Genomic DNA, 23,353 nt, shown 5'->3' on the forward strand with positions numbered 1-23,353 from the left:
TTATTTTAAAGTGAAGTTATGGACCAAGAAACACTTTATTTTTATATCATTTAAGGATGAAAATTTTGTAATGAAATATTTCATCTTAATTTGATAACTTCTGAAGCCTTTTTCCATTATTATTGTTACTTCAAACGAAATCTCTACGATTTAAAGTAAGTTTTCCCAAAATTTAAGAAAATATTATTTAAATAATAATAATTATTAAATATGTTTTTTTATATTAAGTTTATTATTTCCTGTTTACGAAGCGTATTGTTTATCTGCGATTACTGTCTACTGTAAAATAACATAATAGTGACAGTGACGTTTAAAATATTAGATATTTTTAAATGGAATAAAATACTTCTTTTATTACTATAACATATTAATGGTATTATAACATGTTACGTTGTGCTCTATCTGGTAAATCTCATCATATAGTGAATACGTGTTTGTTTTGAAAGTAAAAAAAAAATTATAACCTCTTAATACTTTTCAGTTCTTCGTACTGCAACTATTCAAGTAAAACATCGCAACGCCGCTTACACTATTTACCAAAATGTAAGAAACTATACGGCTGTCAATCCAAATTACAAATATATAACTTTCGCCCCAAATAATACGGGAAGTCTAATTAATAACCGCCATATTTTAGAGATATGTAGTAACTTGACTCCCGTGCCTGTTAGAGGAGTGACTAAATTTAGCCTTAAAAGAGGCAAGAGGAAAACGGTCAAAGCAGCAGTAAGAAGATTCTTTAGACTACATTGGGGAGGATGGATTCGACCCAAAGTTGGTAGACATAAGAAGTTATGGAAGAAATCCCCTCCTCAAAGGAGGCGACTCAGGCAACATGTGTTTTGTAATTCAACACAAAGTACTTTGCTTGACAAAATGGTTACTAAATTCTGGAAAAGACCTAAACATTATGTGGAAGACCCTTATGCCCCATACCATACTAGAGAAGAATTTTTCATAACTAGGAAGAAGCCAGTACCCAGAAATTAAATGTACAATTTTTTTGTGAATATTACTTTGTTTTTGTAGATTAAAAAAAAATGTTAAAGTATAATTAAAAATGCAAGAACTGCAAAATATCAGCAATATTATCATTTTGTTATATCCTTACATATTTATAAAAATCATTTATCTGTAGTTGTCACCTTATACTCATCTATTGTCATTGTGTCAATAGATGCTATTGTATGGCATAAGCCTTTCCCAAAGATTGCATGGTCAAGAAAAAAGTCTTCATAGGTCTTTTAAGGATTTATTGCTAGGACATCTAATAATGAACTGGATTTTTAGAGCACCCATTATTGCCAGCACATTGGTTGTTCAGTATAGTTGCAAGTTGTAAGCAATAATAAGTTATTCTATAATATCACTATTACTGAGGACCTGAAAAACAGTAACACATGTCACTAGTGTTTCTCCTTATTTTCAGCCAATAGACAACTACTGCAAGGTATAGGTCTCCACCAAAGATGGCCACATAGACTGGTCAATAAAAGTCAGTGCTCCGAAAGTCTAGTTGATTATTAGATATCTATTTTATTCCTTAAAATACATAGAAACACTTTTTTCTTTACCCCTAATTCCTCGTTTAAAACATTGCAATTAATCTTATTAGACCACAAAAAGTGAATTTGTGCTTGTAAAAAATAAAGCTAGTAGTTGTTGAAATGAAAGGCCAAACAACCAGTTTTCAAAATGTTAATTCCTAACAAGAAACTACAACAATATTTCAACTACTTGCCTATATAACGAAGCTATGGTATTAGACATACAATTATATAGTATGTTTAGAAAAGATCAAGCACCATCAAAAATCATTCCATGTCAAAAGTTAATATATATAGATATGCCGTGTTGTAAGCCATTAAACAATGGTTTAATTGTTTTAACATGTTTTGATTTTTTTTTTGACTTGGCTCACTTTACTGTCCCAGTGGTATTTACAGATTCCAGGAAATTGGAGGAAGAGCGCATAACCATAACATCTGTGAAGGTTCTTCGGGGAACCTCAGAAGTCCGATGGCTCACAGTGAAGCCTCGGATTAGACCGCAACTTATTACAGTTTTATCATATTTGAAACCGCAAACTTCTAAGATTGCTCAGGCGGACACCTCGTGGAATTACCAGGCGTAAGGATCCCCGTAAGGGGACCGGTTTGGGCTGATACTCGTCTATAATTCTTCCACATTATAGGTTGACAGTGCTGGCCATTAAAAAGAGAGCTAATGAGAGTCCCTCTAAGACCAGAAACACAGATAGCGTTACGTTATATTAAAAAACAGTATTTCTTAATTTTGGTCGGTGTGAAACATGAATTTTTAAAATATTCAATAATAATACATGGTTTGTAATTAAAACAATAAATGTCAAATAATTGGATGGTCATTTTAACCTCTGTAGCTACCCTTGTACGTTAATATTATATATAGATTGTTAATCGGCGATTCTCGACCGACGACAAACAAATCGTCTTATTGACAGACAATAGAGTTCGAGCAAGGTCTGAAGTGCAACAGGGCTATAACTTATGCGCCGCGCGATTGTGGGAATTTTCCATGATAATGTTCTAGCAGGTGTATTAATAGCCAAGTATCTTTGAGAAATATAAGTATTCAATTTACTTCACACGACTGTCGTATTTTTCTTTTTACACATAAGTTTATCTATAAATATGTAAATTGCTATGTAACTGTTAATTGTATTGAGAAAGTTACATTTCGTAGAAGCGTTCCGTATGGAACATTTAAGCAGTTAACTTTAAACAACCCAATTTCATTTTATTTATGATGTAGAACTATTTTCTATTAAGGTCTTTTAAAGAGACCTTTAGGGGATATCCCTTGACATAGACAGGTCAGCAGTATTCACAGAGCACTACGGTTAAATGATTATGTTGATTTGAGTCATATTACTCATATTTTAATTTGTGAATATGTCGTCTGATGAATGGCGAAGTTTTTATACTCGTTAAATTCCTATTCCTTCGGTAAATCGTTCCTAGAAACTAGTAAAATCTTTATTTTGTTTCTCCCCAATCTTTATGGTTTTTTTAGCTGTTCGTTAAACCGAGTTTTGCTTACATTATTCAGTTTACACCAGTCGTTATGTTTTTAGTATTAAATTAAATTTATTTAGATACTTTTCTGATTTGTCCAGAACAAATTCTTTAGAATTTAATTCATGGTAGTTGAAACTAAAAACTGTTATATTTCCAGATTAACTTACATATTGATATAACTTTGGTAACAACTAACATCTTTTTTAAACTGATCACAGACATTGAACATTAAGATTGTATTATAGCGTTTATTGTATTATTAGATACAGGGAGAGTAATTTTCTAATTCAGCGTGACGATTTTTAATACACAATATATGTAATTATTGTAGTCCGTAAGTATAATCCCTAACTCTAATGGTACATAAAGATCATTTTTACTATCTGTCAACTACCCGTCAAAAAAACTGCAGATAATTATATAAAAGATAAATAACTGTAAACAATTCATTTGATAGAGGTAATTTTCAATCTGCTCGCAATATTTGACAGAGTTTGATATAAACTTAACGTATAAATGAAGGTAATTGCATAACCTTTTTAATTTTGATATAATTATAAAAAACTAAAAAACTTATTGACACTACAGCAATATGACTGGTATCAGTGGTATCTTTACACGTGCGATAACGTCAATAAAAACCTTGCCGCCGGTATGTGGTTACCTTAATAACTCAGTGCTATTTGGAGCGGTCAGAAACTTTTCAGTAGAAACATCAAAAAATATGAAGTTCGTACAGTTTACCCATAACGATTGCCCTTGCGACGTTCGTGTTGGATACTTAGTTGAAGACAAAATTGTTGATCTTAATAAAGCCGACCCGACATTGCCTACAACGCTTCTGGGCCTTTTAAAAGATAATGCCATTGAAAAAGCTAAAAAGTAAGTAATTATGATTTTTTTTAGTAAATAAATCAATTTAAATATTTAAAAACTATTTGAAGCACCTTATTGTGTATGCAAGATAATAACAAACGTTAAAATTCTTTTCATGCGGAATTATTGTTGATTACTTTAGAAATACAGTGTTTTTTTTTAAAAATGATTTGAACAAGAGGACCCATACCTCTTTTATAAATAGTATTCTTAAGACTGATATTCTAATACACAATTTTATCATCCTTTTTATAGAAAATCCCTTAATTAGGCATACAAGAATCATATTAAAAAATTAAAATAGTTTCTACTACAGTTTTTTTTAACTATTATATAAACTCTATATTTAAATTAACATAGAATGTATAAGTATAAAATTAGTTTTGGTGTTATGTAGTTATGCTCAATTGAAACAAACATTCTTGATGATATTTATTTGTGTTCAAATTGCTTTCATGAACAATTGTATGCTGAGTCCATTACTATTACTACACTCTTTAAATATTTTTTGTTTAAATAGTTTTATAATATAGTGCATTAACACATTACCTTTAAACCACAATGCTTTTTTATTACTAGATAGTTCCAAAGTTCTTTTTTTGAAATGAGTTGAAACAAAAACAGTATTAAATGCTATTATAATTTAAATCAATGTGTTTTTGTATTTTATGAAATGACCTGCAGATATTAAATATGAACAAGAATAATTGTTATATTATATATTTAACTAAATTTAAATAGGACAAGATGTAGTGTTTTATTGATGTAAAACTGGCTGAATTATAAACTAAAAACCTTATTAGTCCATCATCTTCATTTAAGCCTTTAGACACCCATAATGGTACATAGGCATCCCCCACAGATTTCCAATACAATCAAAAAGAAGCAGGCTTAGCAGGCAGCTTCCTCACTGAACTGAAATGCTTAGTAGCATTATCATTTTCTGACACAAAGTTGGAAATGCAAAATTGCATGATTGTAATAAATAAGACATATCCACTTACCATCAAATAAATATTTACATTTACTAATAAAATTTTTGAATTTGATTATATCTGGCTGGCTTGTTAAAAGTGGCATATTTCTCATGTGTCCGATGCCTGTTGTGATTGAAAGTTTCTCGAGTGGTGATCACAAGCACATAGACTTAGCATGTATAGGTCCCTCCAGGTGGAACGATGATATAATTGAAAGTCATGGGAAGTCGTTGAATGTGGGCAGCATAAGACTGGTCATTCCGGTGATCTTTGGAAGTGGCCTATGTCTTTGCAGTGTCTAAAGACTGACATGAATGAATGAATAAATGGCGCAATAGGTAGTGTGGCTGGTATTATTTCATTATAACCAAAATATTGTTTTTAGTATTACATTGAGGAATTTAATTTATCTGTATAATACACTTTTTAGTAGGATTTGTTGATGGACAGCCTTGTTATTTAACTTCAAAGGGTAAATTCAAAAACTACCTAATATTTATGTTCTCTTATAAGTAGAATATTTATATTTTGTTTTTTATTTACTTAAAGAAAGCATTGGCTCATTAAGAGGAACTTTGGTAATGAAAAAATCTCAGGACAACTAAACCTATATATTGGCAACTGGAGACCCTGAAAATAATTCCTTTGGGGCCAAGACATCACTTCAGACAAACATGCATCTGATTATATAATCTATACTAATAAATCACTACTGTTATACAAATGCTTGCAAGATATATATGACATTACATAGTTACATAATACAACAAAAAACATTAATAAATACCATTAGAAATAAAGATACGCTCATTGCACCTTTCTCCAGGCTTTATAATATTATTAACTCTTGTGTGTAGTTTTTTAATATACTCTTATGTCTCTGAATTATCATTAATAAAATTAAATAGTTTATGTAACATGAACTGTAAAAAACCTTATTACAGTGTGAAAATTTAAAAGAAAACAAAACTGGGGAATAAGAACAAATAAGTACCAAAAAAACTACATATGTAAATAGGATATGATCTCAGATCAGGCATGTTAGGTACGTTAGGTGCATTAGGTGCTCTTATAGCTTCTAATTAAGGGATATAAAGGCCTATGTAGCAGTAGTAAAACTATTTACGTTATTTATCTATCAAATGATATAGTTTTAACTAGACCTTAACCTATTTTTATTTTAATTATAATTATATTTCTGATAATAATTTATTTATCACAATTGTATCACAAATATGGGAAGCTTCCTAAAATAAAAACAATTTAATTTAATAATTACAAAGAGGCTAAATTTAAATTTATTATGTATGAAGTTGGGTTCTTTTAATATTCTTCTTATTATGTACACAATTCATTGCTATAGATGAAAGAAAAAAGTTGAGTGATCATCTAATAAAACTACAGTTTTGTTTAAACATATTTTTATTCAAGGATACAACCCTCCGACTCAAATACATTGTCGTTGTGTTCGGTAAACCTTCGTGCACCTATCCATGGCATGGACAAGATATTGTGCATCGGTCTGAACTATAAGGACCACTGTTCAGAGCAAAACCTGACTCCTCCGGAAGTACCAATAATATTCAGCAAATTTTCAAGCACGATAATTGGCCCAGGTGACGCCATCAAGCTACGTGACTCCACTAAGGTACTGTATAATTATGGATATGTGTGATAGATCCTTGACCAGTATCCGGCAATATCACGCGGCTTTTACTATATCCACTACCTAGCGGGGGGTTTACCTAAGACTCGTCTACTTACTCGTGGTTGACACTAGAGAATCTTTTGACTGCAATAGCCTTCGGCTCATGAGCATTGTGCTCCGCCCACTGCCACTTCGGACGAGAAATTCTTTGAGCTGATTCTGTCATTTCTAATTCGATCTCTCTTAATTGAATCAAGTTAAATAGAAATGTTCAAAAAGACTTCCTTATTTATGTTACTCGAATAGCAAATGGCGCATTTTAAATTTACACGCAGTCTGGAATATTCTAAAATTATGACCCTCAAGGTCAAAGAAAATTTCCTTATTTGAGAAAAGAACCAATATTTAGCCACTTCCGCACACGCAGTGGTAGTCGTAGTGTAACAACTGACACCGATTAGTGCCAAACACAGAGTCTCAAGACTCTGTGTTTGGCACTAATCGGTGTAACGTAACTCCTGAAGATGCCCCGTAGATGGGTGAAACACGTGTTGAGTGATTTAGCGGTGGTAGTTGTGTAATTCGCATTGTTTGCCGCATACGGATTTATCAGCGGGCTGGCGGGCGGTGCACTTTATTGCACGACTACCACTGCATGTGCGGAAGTGGCTAAATATTGGTCCTTTTCTTATTTAGGATGGACTTCCGCGAGGTAACGCCTGATTCCATTAAATTTTACTTATAACTTATTAATTTATATAAATTACAACATAATAAAATTGACACAATTCTTACTTGACTCATAAGTATAAGTGCACTACGTCATTGTAGTTATAAATGTAACCGCAAAATATTTTAATCGCTAAAGTTCCGAATGCTTTATGTCGCTAATTCAATATGTTTTCGATTCGTTCTTGTGTGGCTTCGGAAAGAAAAAAATTATGCAAAAATTCTTTTGTTCTTGCTTCTTTTTAGCCTATGAATGCCTACTGCATGGCTTATGCCTTCTCTGTATATCGCCTTGATGTGTTGGGCTATTCATATCCAGTCACTTCACACCAACACATGTCGTCGGCCTACCCACGTCGCCTCTACCGGAACCAACTTCAGAACCTTTTGTTATTTATACTGAAATTATAATTCAATAATAATTATTTTAACTATAACTATATCTGCCTATAGACGCCCACTCCAATGTATACGCCTCATCTAAAGACCTCCACGATGTCAGCGACTTCCCGTGACTTCCTGTGACCTTGACTATGTTGTCAGTCACCTAGGGGTCTACTACCAGCTCGTGGTCGCCATTCCAAGACCTTTTGATCCCAACGCCCATCGGCTACACGAGCGATGTACTCCATCCTCTGTCACTTTAACCTATCAATTCTTTGAGCTAACTTCGCTAGCGATATAGCTCGATGCTAGATTGGTATCTCACAGCAAAACTCTCAGCATTTATTTTTTTTAATATCAGTTTTTTTTTCATTTATTATGTATCATTTAGTAGATGATTATAATTGTAAAAGTAAGCCAAGATAGATAGATATCTCTGTTAATTGTTTAGTTTTGATATATGAGTATTGTAAATAAAATACACCGTCGTCACTTTTAAAGTGAAAATGCAATTGTGTTGTAAAAATCACGTTAATAAAATAATGGATAGATATTATTATAACCAAAAAATATGTGACGTGAACAACATAGAGCCGATGTGACCTCCGGGCCACGCGAATTGGAGTCAATTATTGAAGCAAATTAAGCTGGCAGCTCATAATGCGCGTAGGTGGTCGACAGATGAAATAATGTTCGGCGTAGATAACGAGGATACTGGCTGTATGTCGGTTATTTTTTATGCTATCTAATATATGAAATTTCCATGTCACAATGTTAGCTACCGTACTCCTCCGGAACGGTTTGACAGATTTTTACCAAATTTTATATGCGTGTTAAGTAGGTTTGAGAATTGGCTACTATCTATTTTCCATACCCCTAAGTGATAAGGGTGGTCCACCCCTAATTTTTTTTTATTTTTTAGACAAATTTTTTGGTTTTTATTTTATTATGATACAGCATACAAAAATACATACAACCCTAAATTTTCACCCCTCTGCGATCAACCCTTATTTTTTATTTGTTAATTAAAAACTATTTTTTTTTTTTTGCAAAACAACGTTTGCGGGAACATCTAGTATTCATGTAAAGTAATAAAAAGAACTCTGATAATAACTGATACTTTTGGAAGTATAATAAATACTGTGATCAAAAGTAAGGTTCAGAAAATGTCAAGTTCTTTATTTATTCTCTCAAATCAATTTCATATTCTTCAAAGTAATCACCGTTTGATAAGAGGTACTTTTACCAACGCTTTTCTAGTGATCGAAACAGTCGGAAGTCTTTTTCCAGTATATCCTACAAGACCTTCGATTCTGTTATAATCTCCTCAAACGTATCGAAACGGCGTCACCACATTATGCTTTTGAGTTTATTGAATTGGTGAATATGGTAGTTGTGGAAAGATATGAGTCGAATTTTTGACACTTGTTTCAAAAAATTGAGCGATTTGGACACTATTTTTTTTTACGACACGTATGACAAAATTGAAACATTTGACAAAAACAAGGGTAGCTCCAGTGGCGTACCTAGGGGGGGGCGGTGGGTGTGGTCCGCACCGGGCGGCACTTACCTAGGGGCGGCATTTTTTAAATTTACTTATAGTTGTAAAAAGCAACATATTCATTTCATATTTATTTTCTTTCTTGAATAATAAATTAAATTATCTTCGTTCTACAATGAGTCAATTAGGACCAAAAACTCTTGCAATATTGCCAATAGAACAAGAAATTACAAATAATTTTAATTTTGAGAGCATTATACACGATTTTTCTAGTATGAAAGCTAGAAAGAAGAGTAGATATTATATAAATATGTTTACGAGTGCATACACATATGTCTAAAAAATTTACTTTGTGTATTAATTAATATTGATTAAATAACTTAATAATTTATTTATGTGTATCAATTTATAAAAAACCACTATTTGATTGACTTATAATAGAAGGGGCGGCAAATTGGAGACCGCCCCGGGCGGCAAAAGTTCTTGGTACACCACTGGGTAGCTCGGAGATATCTTTTGAAAAACAGACGCTTGGCAAATGTTATAAAGAGGATCCATAAAAACTTATTACAAAATTATTAAAACTGTTATTTAAAATTACTAATTTTTAGTCATTTAAATGGAATGAAATAAAGCTTTATTATTACTATGTGGCTCTAAAAAAATTAAAAAAAAGTCGGGTTTTAAAGTTCCACATAAGTTTAGATTAGCTCTTTCACCGTATTATGCATTTGATTATAATATTATTTTATAATGGTTTTAAGGGTTTGGAAAGTTGTGTCTATATACTAGTTTCTTTCATCATTATGTCAGGCAATATATGCCCACTGCAAGCACTCAAAGATGACCGGTCTTGCGCTGCCTACATTCAGCGACTTTTCGCGATATTTCGTGGGCCCACTATGGGGAGACTGCCCACGCGTCTACCGGCTCGTGGTCGCCACTTGAGAACGTTCTTTTTGTTTCTACTGTAGTCATAACAAACACATTAAGATTAGTAATAGAGGCAAAAGCGCAGATCGGCTTATCTTCTCCGGGATGCTAGTTTCAAACCGTGCTGATTGTAAGTCGTAAGAAAAGGACCAATATTTAGCCACTTCCGCACATGCAGTGGTAGTCGTGCATCAAAGTGCACCGCCCGCCAGCCCGCTAATAAATGCGTATGCGGCAAACAATACGAATTACACAACCGCCACCGCCAAATTACTCAACACGTGTTTCACCCCTCCACGGGGCATCCTCAGGAGTTATGTTATATGTGACACTGACTAGTGCCAAACACAGAGTCTATTTTTTGCCACTTTACCACTGCATGTGCGGAAGTGGCTAAATATTGGTCCTTTTCTTAGGATGGACTTCCGCAAGGTAATGCCTGATTCCATTAAAGATTGTAAGTCGTTCCTAGCATCCTTAGGCGTTATGTGAAAAGTCAAACATTAAAACATTTCCTAACTCTTACTTTGGTCATATGTACGAGTAACTTTTTTTATTTGTACCCTAGGCTAAATAGTTATTGATTTTCCAGAAGGTTGACTGGGAAGTGGAACTGACAGTGGTGATCGGGAAAGTGGCAAGCAACGTGAAGGCGGCTGATGCATATAACTACGTATTGGGTTACACCGTCGCTCAAGACATCAGCGCCAGGGATTGGCAGAAGGCTAAAAATGGCGGCCAGTTTCTGCTCGGCAAGGTAAAGTAAAATTATATCTCGCTTTCAAATTGTTATACAAAGTAAAATCGTACAGTTTTATTCAGATGACGTGAAGGTGTTTGGAAGATGATGGATTTTTATTTCATTGTTTATTTTATTTTGGACGGAGAATAATCCTACATACTCGTTTTATGCCGGACTTTCAAAAAACTACACTTTTAATGCCCATGAGCGCGTGTGTGTTATATATATACATACACACACATATTCTCTTAGTATGCAACATGCCAATAACTTGACAGACAGTACAACTCTGCATAGATACATCATCATGTCAACTGACAGACGCCCACTGCAAGATGATGAAGTTCGGTCCGAACTTCATGACTTCAACGATATTAACTATGTCGTCAGTACCACTAGTGGGAGCCTTACCACGCCGCATTTACAGACAAATAGACAAATGTAATAAATTTCAATACGTAGTAATTTGATTTTCGAAAACGCGTTTTCGTACTACATTATCATTAAGTTATTATTTTATTATTTCTGAAATTGTTTTTGGATAGGGTGTACTATACATCAATTGATAGCGAATGAACTGTCCTGAAGTTTTTACACCTGTAATCAACCACCCTGTATATGCTTTTGATATTTGCATTTGGAAACTGTACTAAAATTAATCTTGTCCGTCATCGAGATATTCGCGATACGTGTTAACATTGCAATATGTCATCTAAATTTTAAATGTTTATCTCAATTGTAGCTGCCAGATAGGATAGTGTTGTCACAAGAATTTTACGATAATTCTTAAATCTAGACATGTTTACGTAAGAAGTATTAATTTAAAATTTCTTTGAAATATTCTTTTACAATAACAAATTGAGTATATAATGACTTCTAAGATTTAAGTGAATTTTTTTTCGTTACCACATAACTGAGGGTCCTGGCCAAACACATCGGTCTCCAATACTATTTTCTTTTAGACTTTTTGTTTTCTAAAAAACAGGCCTGCCCCAATTCAACTTGCTAATACGCTGAGACTTTCGTTTTTCTACGGATCTCCTCATTTCGAAGACATTCGACACATTGGAAGCATTAAAATAAAAACATTGAGAATTAATTATACAGGTGTTGTAATTAAAGTTGATTCCGCAGTCGATGGACACGTTCTGTCCCATCGGGCCATGTATCACGACGCACGACGAGATCGGAGACCCCGAAGCCCTCACTATCCAATGCTCCCTCAACGGAGAACAGAAGCAGTGCAGCAAAACCGATCAGCTCATCCACAAGATACCCAAAGTCATCGAGAGACTTTCTTCGTAAGTACAGAACTGTCGCTAAATGCCGCTTGTGGCATTTAACAATATAGCTAGTGGATCATCTTCACTAACAACTATCATCGCCTTTGATGAAATCTGAAATAAAATAGACACAATTACAATTTTCCATCATGTTTCTCTTGGCTTCATAAATTATTAACTATGTGTACGGTATATAACATATATCTACTCCACTTTTATGTCTTTATTTTAAGTTTACTAAACTTTTTTGCACTTTACTTTTAGGTTCTAATAAAAAGGAAATGAATTGGTTAAGTAGTGTAAAGGTATTGTAAAAGTAATCATAAAAAAAATTCGTCTGAGTTTGTTGTGCTTCTCGAACAAAGGCGCGTTGGAAGCCTTTGTAACTTTAAATTGAAAGATCCACTTATCACTATCATCATTATGTTCATTTTTGGACATTTCATCATCAATAGACTTTCCCCTTAGATTCTGACGACAACTGGCTTTAAGCAGCTTTCGTCCAACATCTTCTAATGACTTTAACAAGGTTGTTTTCCCTTGTCATGTCTCTCTTCAGACCTTTAAGGTCGTTGCGAACATCTGTTCTTGCTATGTAGCCTGACTTATGCCCCTTTTTATATTTCACAGACATTAGCGAATTTGCTTTTGTTGTATCAATTAAATGTATTTTTTTTTTGTTTGCGTTTCTGCACGTCACAAAGTTTTCTAAGTCTCTTAAGGCTGCATTGGTTACTTTCATTTGCCTACGGATCTCCTCACTCCTATTTAATGGAATCAGGCGTTACCTTGCGGAAGTCCATCCTGAGTAAGAAAAAGACCAATATTTAGCCACTTCCACTGCAGTGGTAGTCGTGCAACAAAGTGCACCGCCCGCCAGCCCGCTGATAAATGCGTATGCGGCAAATAATGCGAATTACACAACTGCGACCGTTAATTCACTAAACACTTGTTTCACCCCTCCACGGGGCATCTTCAGAAGTTATGTTACACCGATTATCTCTGTGTTTGGCACTAAACGGCATAATTGTATGTGCGGAAGTGGCTAAATATTGGACCTTTTCTTACTACTTATTCCTGATTGAGAGATAAGAAATCCCGACCATTTTTAGGTAAAATAAATGTTTTGTATCGTAACATTATGGTTAATCAGATAAGTACATACGAGGGTCAAACTGAAAGTTCTTAGAAAATCAAAAACTAAGCATTCTAGCAAGTTATTAGTTTTATTATAACTTTTCAAAATAGCGTCCATTTACATCAATACATCGCTGCATTCGATGGAACCATTGAGAAAAGCACCTTGCCCACTCGGCCTTAGGGGTCTCTTCGACGGCGTTTTGAAACGCAGCCACTGCTTCTTCGGCGTCCATAAAATGTTTTCCTCGAAGTTTTTCTTTTATTTTCGGGAATAAATAAAAATCGCAGGGTGCGAGGTCGGGGCTATACGGCGGGTGACCCAGTAATTCCACGTCTGAGGTCGCCAAATAGTCGATCGTTTGCCTGGCGGTGTGCGACGAGGCATTGTCGTGATGAAGGAGGATCCTGCTGCGAGGTCGTTTCTCTCGAACTTTTTCTAAGACAAGTGGCAAACAGTTGTTAGTGTACCACTCTGCATTAACCGTTTTCTGATCCTCTAAGACAACTGTCGCGTAATGACCTGTCTTTCCGAAGAACGAGGCCACCATCTTTTTTCCAACACTTCGACCTCTCTTCACTTTAGTTGGCAACTCTTCGGAAGGAAACACCCACTGAGCAGACTGTCTTTTGGTTTCCGGATCATAACAGTAATCCATCCAGCTTTCGTCACCCGTTAGTATGTCGAACACAGCATTTGAGTCACCTCCGTTAAATTTTTGGATCATTTCTCGGCACCAATCAACACGGCGGAGTTTTTGAGCCTCGGTCAAATTATGCGGTATCCAGCGGGCACAAAGCTTTCTGACCGCTAAATGTTCATGGAGGATTTTGTGCACTTGACTCATACCTATGCCTAGACTTGTCCGAATCTGCTGATAGGTCACTCTTTTGTCAGTCTCTATCATACGCCGCACAACACTGATATTGTCTTCAGTCGTCGCTGTAGAAGGCCGTCCCTCACGCAAATCATCGGTGAGATTAGTTCGACCACGTTTGAATTCATTAAACCAGTTGTAAACTGTGGCACGAGATGGGGCTTCATCGTGAAAAGCCAATCGAAGTCTATCATAACTTTCTTGTTGACTTATATGACATCGAAAGTCATAAAAAATCATTGCACGAAAATTTTCTCGGCTTAAATTCATTCTGACGTGCACAGACAATTTTCAATTTGCCGCCAAATCGTAAAACAAATGACAAATGAATGAAATGTATACTCAATATTATTGGTAAAGAGTTCTATTTTCAAAATTTAAACTTATTTTTTTAATATAATGCTTTTAAGTTGCCAGTTCTAAAAACTTTCAGTTTGGCCCTCGTAATATATCACAATCTATACTTATTGAGATAAAACCATGAGGTAGATAGATACTCGATATTACTCGCGTTATGGAAAATTCATTTAATGCTTCATTAATCAAAATGTTATATGGCACTTCAAAATCAGTCTTTTTATTTAAATCAATATATTCTATTCCTTTTAAAATAGTTTCAAACTAGGGATTCGGGTCCACTTTGATTCTAATTTGAAATATACGATCATTTTATAATATTAGGGGGACCGGAAAATAATGTCGCTTCTGTCGACATATTTAACAGAAAAACCGATTGATTTTTACCGTTTCGCCATTGATTCGTACACTAGATGGCAAAAGGTTGTCGATAACGAAGGTGAATATTGTTGTTTAGGAATAAAAAGTTTTTAAAAAGTAGTCGTGCGAATTTAAATTAACAAAGCGACATTACTTGCCGGTCCCCCTAATACTTAGTTACTATTTTCTTCTTCTGGCTTAAACTTCATTAATTCTTCTAATACTGCTTTAAAATTCAAAATTAAGGCTTCAAGTGAATCGCTCCATTAAACAGTGTCTGCTGGCAGGTTTATGTTTTTAAACATGAATAAAAAATGTAATATTTGACAAATAATTTTAATAAACGAAAGCGTCGAACGATAGAACAGTAACGCGGACTTATATTTTTAAAAGAATATGACCTCTTCTCTTCTATCTTCGTCATCGTTTCAGCAGTAAAATATCCACTACTAAACATATGCATCTCTTAAAGATTTCGAGTAAGGTCGGTTAGGTGTGGCCTGCATCTAGTGTCTTCCGACGATTTTATCTAGATTGTCTGTCCACCTTTGTGGTCGGGCATCGTACTCTGCGCTCATTGGTACGTGGTCTCCAATCCAGAACCATAGCCACCTGTTACCTGCTCAAGCCACTTCAAATATAAATAAAGCCAAAACAACTATATGATGCTTGAAATTTTACAGGGTTATGACTCTACTACCAGGAGATATCATACTTACGGGCACCCCAGGAGGTGTGGGTATGTACCGTAACCCTCCAGAATACCTGAAACCAGGCGATGTTATTTGCAGTGCAATTGAAAAAATCGGCGTCCTTGAAAATAAAGTTGAAAAGTTTCAATAGATTAATCATTACTAAGTTTATACAGTGATATCAAATATCGTTAAAATACACAATGCCATATATAATCTGTGGCCTCATACAGAGATAGCCCTAAAAGAATTCTTGGCTGGAAAAGTTGAAATACAAAATCAACCTTAAAAATTCAGATATTACAAACAATGTACAAAAATATTTCTTTTATACTAATTATTTACACCATCAACGGAAGTACTTGTAAATGTTTATGTTAGTACTATTTGTGTATAGTCTGTGTACAAAATATGGAAAGTCCTTAAAAAGTGACGCCTTGTACATAAATTAAAAATAAAATCTTTTAAAATTTTTGTTTTTTTGGATGATGTATTTTATGCAATTGTTATAAATAAATCAAAGTGAAATAATAAATGCGTTTTATTTCTAATATTTTTAGTTCGTCATATAAAAAAACTGATATGACAAATGAAATTACAAAATTATTTGTAAATTAAAAACATCTGTTATTTTTTTAACGAAATCTTTACTCTCAATATTTGTTAGTACTATTTGTGTATAGTCTGTATATAAAATATGGAGTCTTTAAAAAGTGAATCCATCGACATAAAGCTAATTTACGTAATAAATTTTTAAAAGTTTATAAAAAAATTTTGAATGGTGTATTTTATGCAATTGTTATAATTAAATCGAGGTGAAATAATGAATGTGTTTTATTTGCAATCCTTTTGGTTACTTATATAAAAAAAAAGAAACGGAAACTAAATTAAAAAATTATTAGTAAGTTAACATAACATTTTTCTTCACCAAATCTTCACTTTCAATATGTTAGTACTATTTGTGTATAGTCTGTGTACAAAATATGAAATGTCTCTAAAAAGTGGCGCTGTGTGAGTAAATAAATCTAATTTATGTATTATTTAAAAAAAAAACTGATTTTTTGGGTAATGTATTTTATGCAATTCTTATTATTAAATCAAGGTGAAACAATGAACTATGGTGTATAAACTGTACAAAATGCGGAATGCCTTTAAAAAGTGACGTCTTGTACATAAAGCTAAGTTTTGCAAAAATATTTTTAAAAACTATGATTTTTTTTTAATAATGTGTTTTATTTTTTTCCGACTTCCGTAACATTAACTATATGCCTATATACCTTTACTGGCAGGCCTACCACCATCAAGTCTTCCATCTCTGACTCTGGCCGCCGCCCCCAAATGGCCATCGCACAAGCGATTCTTTGATCTAGATCCGTAACTTTGACTCTTATTCCGATATATCATTTGCTATTCGATCTAGCAGCTGTATAGCATAGCTCTCTGGGTGACCTACAGCCTCCTTATGAGGCCCATCGTAAACGACGTCTCGGATGCGTATGTCATTAATGTGCATAAATTTTCGTAATTAAAAAACATATATTTTTATAAATATTACAGTTTCTGTTCCGCATTCCTCTTTGAGTTTAGGTCAAATATCTAAGTTCATGTTTACTGCTACTAAATAATAATAGTTCTTTGCTTTTAATCTTTGCATCTTTTAATTATGGAGAAAGCCTTTGTCCAACAGTGGATGTCTTACGGCTGAAATGAGGATATCTTTGAATTTTTTTTGTCTAATTCCAAGCGCCTGCGCATACTAATCAGCAAAATCTGTGAAAGTAAATTTTAAAATATTTCATTATTTTTGTGTCATACAATATTGTTTCATAATGTTGTCAGTGTCCGGTGTCAGAATTAGAATTTTTAGTTCAAATTAAAAAAAAACTTCTTTAATTAAATATTAATTAAAAAAAGGAATTGTGCGGATTATATTTCTTATATATTGCCTAAATGGTGACCACCATCACGTCAGGCTTACTCTTGTAATCCGGCCGGTTTCGTGCCACTTACAGCAGAAGTGATCGTGGGATATCACTTACCTCGCGAACTATGCTTTCTTTAAACACTGATATGGTCTCTTAGTTCATTTCGTGGACTTTACCCTTCAGATACTCCCATAAAAAAAATGTTACGAGGATAAGATCCGGTGATGTCACGTCAGGAGATGTCATTAACCCTTAAATGCAACACTTATTTTTATTTTATATATATATATATATATATATATCTTATAATGATAAGTACACTACAATGCAAGAAAAAATCGAATAAATGCATACATATAATATTTTTATACTTATTAAAAAAAAACCTTATGTTACACAACATTATGCATTTACTGCTACTTATGGCGTTTAGGTAGTATGTTGCAGTTTTTCATCATTATGTATTTAAGGGTTTTTTCATACTATGATTGTCTGTAAAAGATTGCCTTGTGTGATAAGAACGCCCATTGTACTTTTTTGTATATTATTGTGAAACTATTTAAATGTATCCTAACGTGTACAATAAAATGTTAAATAAATAAAATATTTTTTATTTATATACGTGTATATTGTAATAGAAATTAACAATAAAGACATTTTAAATTTTATTATCTATAATATTCCTTTATATTATAGTTTTAATTGAAAACGGATCGGGTTACTCACATTCATCATTTAAATAAAGAACAATTGTATCCATGTAAATGTAGTATAAAATAATAGTAATATAAAAGAACGATGTAACACACTCCCATGTAGTGTCTCTGACATTGTTATAAATTTAAGAAGTTCGTTAAATAAAAACTTCGGGAAAAAAATCTATATTACCAATAATTATTTTTTAAAAAAAATTAAACCACGTAGTATTTTAAATATAGAATACTAAAATAAAGCTTTGGAATAAGTTGCTCTACTATTGTATTAAGGATGTTGTAAAAACCGTTACTAGTTTGTTGTGGGCTCTTCTGGTATACTATGACGTATGCACATTTGCGAGTAAATAAATAATAACAAATACTCGAATTCAAAGTGAGATAAAAACTAGTAATAAAACTAAACAAGACTGTATATGATGAGAAAAAAATGTTTAGATTTACTCATGCAATAGATAAAACACGTTAAAAGTGATAGATGTCAATTGTCAAGATTTAAATTTCGATCTCAATTCCAAATTGCCTCGAGTAGGTTGTTCGAAGCAGGTCTGGATGATGATTGGTGAATGGGGCTCGCAATTGAGCCAATCGGCGTCTTCCGTTCGTTTACAGGAAGAAGCATTTTGCCGCGCGCGCAACTTCGCTTTTCATAGACTATTAAATTTAATAGGGAGGGGAGTTTTATTGAGTTAAGTGGTCAATACGGGCTATGTGACCATTGTAACTTGACCTCCCGCGCTTTTAGCATCCATATAAATTGATATAACGATGTAACACTTCGCACGCTGAATTAACTGGTTGTCTCCCTTCAGACTAAATTTGTCTACGCAACGGATATTTGTCGTTATGAATAGATTTCGAGCAATTTTATCGTTGAGACCTATTGATGGCAGTTGTAGAATGCAATTTTCTATTCATTGTGCAATAGATCTCAATAATCATTCTATTCTGTTTACAAAGGTCCAATAAACAGTACATTCTTGTTATAACAATCTGTTGCGTTCACGTTAAAACGCTTCGTATTACTGGCCACTACGGCCACGATACTTTTTATTTGAAATCATTCTTGAGCGTTCGAATTCGAACGCCGATTTGAAATTGGCCGCTGTCAGTAATGTCAATCTCTAATTGCATTTGGATTGATTTTGAGGTACAAATATTATTTATACCGGTTATGTCGTTTTTAATTAGGTAAAGATACGTGATCGGGTAATCCATCTCCACCACCTAAACGCATACTTATTTGTCTGTTATCATATTTTATATAGTTGGTTAATAAAAATTGCCTTTTTTGGGATACTTTTTTTTCAGCTTGAAATTGTAACTGTAAAAAGATAAAAAAATAGATTAAAATTTAGTAATGATTGCAAAATAGTTACTGATACATTATATACACGTCTTAATATCTTTAGACAACATTATCTAACCCGATTGAGTTTGGATTTAAAAACAGTGCGTACTTATATAGCTCAGCACTTCTTTTCTATCTGTATAAAGTGATTACTCTGAAATATATTAAATTAATTTATTTTTCCAAATAACTACGACATTTCAGTAACTTTTGTCAGTACAAAGTTTATATAGATAGATGGTAAACAATAATTTATTTTAATATGTAGTAATTGAATAAGGGTGTTTCATACAATATTTTTAAAATAAGGAAACAGCAAATGTACTATACATTCTCCTTTTTAAAGCTTTTACACCTATAATCTATCACACTGTATGTTTGCAAATTTAAAAATATTTTTAATAAAGAGACACACATCTGTGTAGAATGATTGTTTATAAATAACCAACGAACTTTTATCAGTTGTCGATAGCGGGATAAAGTGAATTTTAGACTGCACAAATTGATACCAAGTGCTACGTTCATTGGTTATATGATATGAATAATAAACTCCCGCATTTTTTGTATCTATAGAGGTTAACAGTAAGTGGATTTTGTTGTCTCTTCTCTCTTGTGACCTGTACAGATAATGAAATAATATAAATATGCTTGTCTTATCTTATTCTACATTCAAAGAAAAAATTCCTACAGAGGTCCACGGGTGACTTAATGGGGGTCTGACACCCAATGACTTCCTTCAAAGATCGTCACGAAGAAGGCTCTCGCGCTGTCCGTGTCCGACTGCTAGTGACTTACCCAGTAGAAGGCACGGAGGACCCACGCTGCGTCTACCGGCACGTGGTCGCCTACTGCAACTTTAGATCAGCAATTCTTTGAGCTACGTTGGTGACTTGGTTCTTCTGTTTAGCTTACGTGTATGTAATTTTACTTTTGTAATATTATTGTTTATATCTTATAAGACGACAAAATACGATACGAAAAAAAATATAATTGCAAAGAATTAAAAGTCATTGTGACATATATACACTGGCTGCAGTTTGGCTTCTGTCGTTCGTCTGTATCTTCTTTCTTCTAGAAGTTGTAACACTAAATACTCATTGATAAGCACTTAAGCAGCAGGAGATGTAGTATAAAAAGCACTCCTGCGGCACTAGTACTTAGTAACAAGATTTAGTTTTCTTCTTTCTTCATTTTTCTATATATCTTCTTTCTTCTGCTTTCCTAGATTAACAGTTTACTACTTTTATTTAATTGACGAACAGAGAAACAATTAAATATTACGAATTAACCAGTAGTTATGCGATATTTTAAATACAATCTTCCAAACTTACAACCCTATACCAACTTCCTTACAATACATGATATATATACATGTAACATACATGTTAAAAACGTGTGATACTAAATAAATATACACATATATAAGAGATTTTTAAATATTTACAGACTCTTCATGATACATCTGGAAATATAAGGCTTAGAAACTTGAAAATTTGGAATTAATATGATAGGCAGGAAGTAAACTATACATATATATATATATAAATTGTAATGTGAAAAAAAAAGTTGAAATTGTCATTAAAAACTCCCGGGCATCAGAATAAAAAGAAGGCCGCTAAATTTTTTCAGTTTGTTAGGAGTATTAATAACATTCGCCTAGCATCTATTTGCCAAGAGTAGTAACATCATTTAGTTCAGCTCAAATAATTTTGAAGGATGTTTTGTGTCAAACGCGTCGTCACCTGATCTTTCTCCGTGCGACTTCTGGCTATTCAGCAATCCTAAAAATCCAACGCGGGGACGACATTTTGACAAGATTAAGAAGATAAAAACCGAACCGAAGAAGGTGTTGAATATCGGTAAAAGAATCTGACAGTTCCGAGGATTGGAAAAGGCGTTGACAAAAGTGCGTTTTATCGGAAGGAGATGAAACTGATTTGGAAGAATTAAAAATGTATTTACATTTTATAAACGAATTCACCTTACATTTTGATCACTGTATTATACATATCGCCGTCCTCTTGGCGTATAGATCCCCACTAGAAGCACAAGATGTGCGTCTTACTTTTAAAACTATAATAAATATGTATAACTTTTCCATATTAACATAATATAAAAGTAATATTTATTTATAGCTTATCTATCTACAATTTTAAATATTCATAAAAATAAATTTTGTGTGTTCGTCGACTAAAAGATTTCTCGATACATCACATCAGAAAACAACATACTTAGTAAACATTCAATATAAGATACTACGGTTTTTAAGCGATTAGTTATTCATTTTAATAATTGATAAATATTATAATATATATGTAATATGTGTATATATATATGTATAAGCTGACATTTGAAAATGTACGAATAAAATTATACCATATTTCATTATTTTCTTTAAATCTTCTTACTTCCTTTGCGTTATCTGAAAAAAAATTGTAACATATATACTTTTTATGTTATTATACAGGGGAAAAGGTTATATGTGTTAAAGATTTAAAGAGGCGAATTTATAGCTCATTTCATAGTATAAAACTTTTATACCCCCGGTTAAATTACTTTGTATGAAGCTATAACTCTGAAATAGATTATATTAATTATGTTTTTCCATTGAAATGCGACAGGTAAAAAACTTTAATCAGATAGTAAATAATAATTTAAAATTTTTCAAGCGTATTATTTTTGAAACCATTGATTTTTGAATAGAGAGTACTATACAATAATTAACGACATACATACGCATATTTTAAAGCTATAAAAGAAGATGACCCACTTATAGTAGAGGCTATTTATAACTTTTATTAATGTAAACCGGTATCACATTCCATTTACATGTCATAAATGTTCTTATCAAAAAAAGTTAAAACGTATTATGAATAGTTAAACTCATGACATATATTTTAGTCAATATTTATACTTTGTTATTATTTCTAGATATCTATAACTGCTGTATTTTTTTTAATTAAACATCGACGCTGTTGACTTAGCATTTACAGCGTTACCGGTATTCAAATGGCACCAGCGACCACTTCACCTGCAACACTCCGCACAGGACATCGCGTCATTCACAATAGAACAAAACAATACTCACCACACCGCAATACAAGTTCTTAGGGCCGCCCGCTTCCTAACCGCGAACAGCGTGGACGAACCCAGGTTGGACACGGATCCATCTTTGGCTTGCCTGTGGTCCACGCTGCCGTCCCAAGCCGCATACACAACATCAACACTACACAGCACTACTTGGGTAGAGCGATTTACTACGTGCGAACGACATCGTGCAACTGGAATACGTCTGTCCAGCTTCTGTTTTATTTTTAAGTTCACGGACCCTTCTGCTCTGCGAACTCAGTTCCGATGAAGCTGTAAAAGCCCCCGGGCTATCAGCATCAACTTCAGCCGAAACCAAGCAGCTTAGCTCTTCTCTTAAATTTACTTCAGCAAACTAACAGGTTCTAGTTTGACTGGAGAATGCCTACAGAATGAAGTCCGCCCTTACAAAATTTGTATAGTGATTAAATAAATAAAAATATTATTAAAATAATGTTTTTAGACATTTATTTGTATTGAGCGTATGGAGGATGGATAGATGATTGTGGAATAAAATATACAGCAAATCAAAAGCAAATCCACAAGGCACGCTTATATCTTATAGTGGAAGTCCTGCGGTTCAAATATAGTTAATGACATTTGGTATTTTACAGGCAGATGACAATTAATAATACGTTATTTACATTTGGAAGATCATAGCTTCGTTAATGGCCACTTTATGCATCTAAATGTGATTTGCGTTGGCAAAAAAATAAGTACT

General features: G+C 33.4%; 2 protein-coding genes across 2 annotated transcripts; both read left to right on the forward strand.

Annotated features, from left to right (window-relative positions):
* The first annotated feature begins 303 nt into the window (after positions 1–303).
* mRpL35 (mitochondrial ribosomal protein L35) lies at positions 304–1,079 on the forward strand. Its single transcript, XM_068769572.1, has 2 exons — positions 304–405; positions 482–1,079. The coding sequence occupies exons 1-2, from the start codon at positions 384–386 to the stop codon at positions 988–990; spliced, it is 531 nt and encodes a 176-aa protein (XP_068625673.1). The 5' UTR covers positions 304–383; the 3' UTR covers positions 991–1,079.
* Positions 1,080–3,462: 2,383 nt separating this feature from the next.
* On the forward strand, positions 3,463–16,068 carry LOC137925913 (oxaloacetate tautomerase fahd2, mitochondrial). The gene is made up of 5 exons (XM_068769398.1): positions 3,463–3,941; positions 6,344–6,560; positions 10,700–10,864; positions 11,984–12,150; positions 15,548–16,068. Exons 1-5 carry the CDS (start codon positions 3,652–3,654, stop codon positions 15,705–15,707), a joined length of 999 nt encoding a protein of 332 aa, XP_068625499.1. The 5' UTR covers positions 3,463–3,651; the 3' UTR covers positions 15,708–16,068.
* The last annotated feature ends 7,285 nt before the right edge of the window (positions 16,069–23,353 follow it).

Source organism: Battus philenor, unplaced genomic scaffold (genome assembly GCF_028537555.1).
Source record: "Battus philenor isolate CCGP_79_NKW_IND1 unplaced genomic scaffold, ilBatPhil1.0.hap1 SCAF_28, whole genome shotgun sequence".
Taxonomy (NCBI): domain Eukaryota; kingdom Metazoa; phylum Arthropoda; class Insecta; order Lepidoptera; family Papilionidae; genus Battus; species Battus philenor.

Coding starts and splice junctions, on each gene's coding strand:
- mRpL35 (XM_068769572.1), top strand. CDS start 384: ATGTTACGTTGTGCTCTATCTG. Junction 406..481: donor GTTACGTTGTGCTCTATCTG/GTAAATCTCATC, acceptor AATACTTTTCAG/TTCTTCGTACTGCAACTATT.
- LOC137925913 (XM_068769398.1), top strand. CDS start 3,652: ATGACTGGTATCAGTGGTATCTTTACACGTGCGATAACGTCAATAAAA. Junction 10,865..11,983: donor GCCAGTTTCTGCTCGGCAAG/GTAAAGTAAAAT, acceptor TTGATTCCGCAG/TCGATGGACACGTTCTGTCC. Junction 12,151..15,547: donor GTCATCGAGAGACTTTCTTC/GTAAGTACAGAA, acceptor GAAATTTTACAG/GGTTATGACTCTACTACCAG.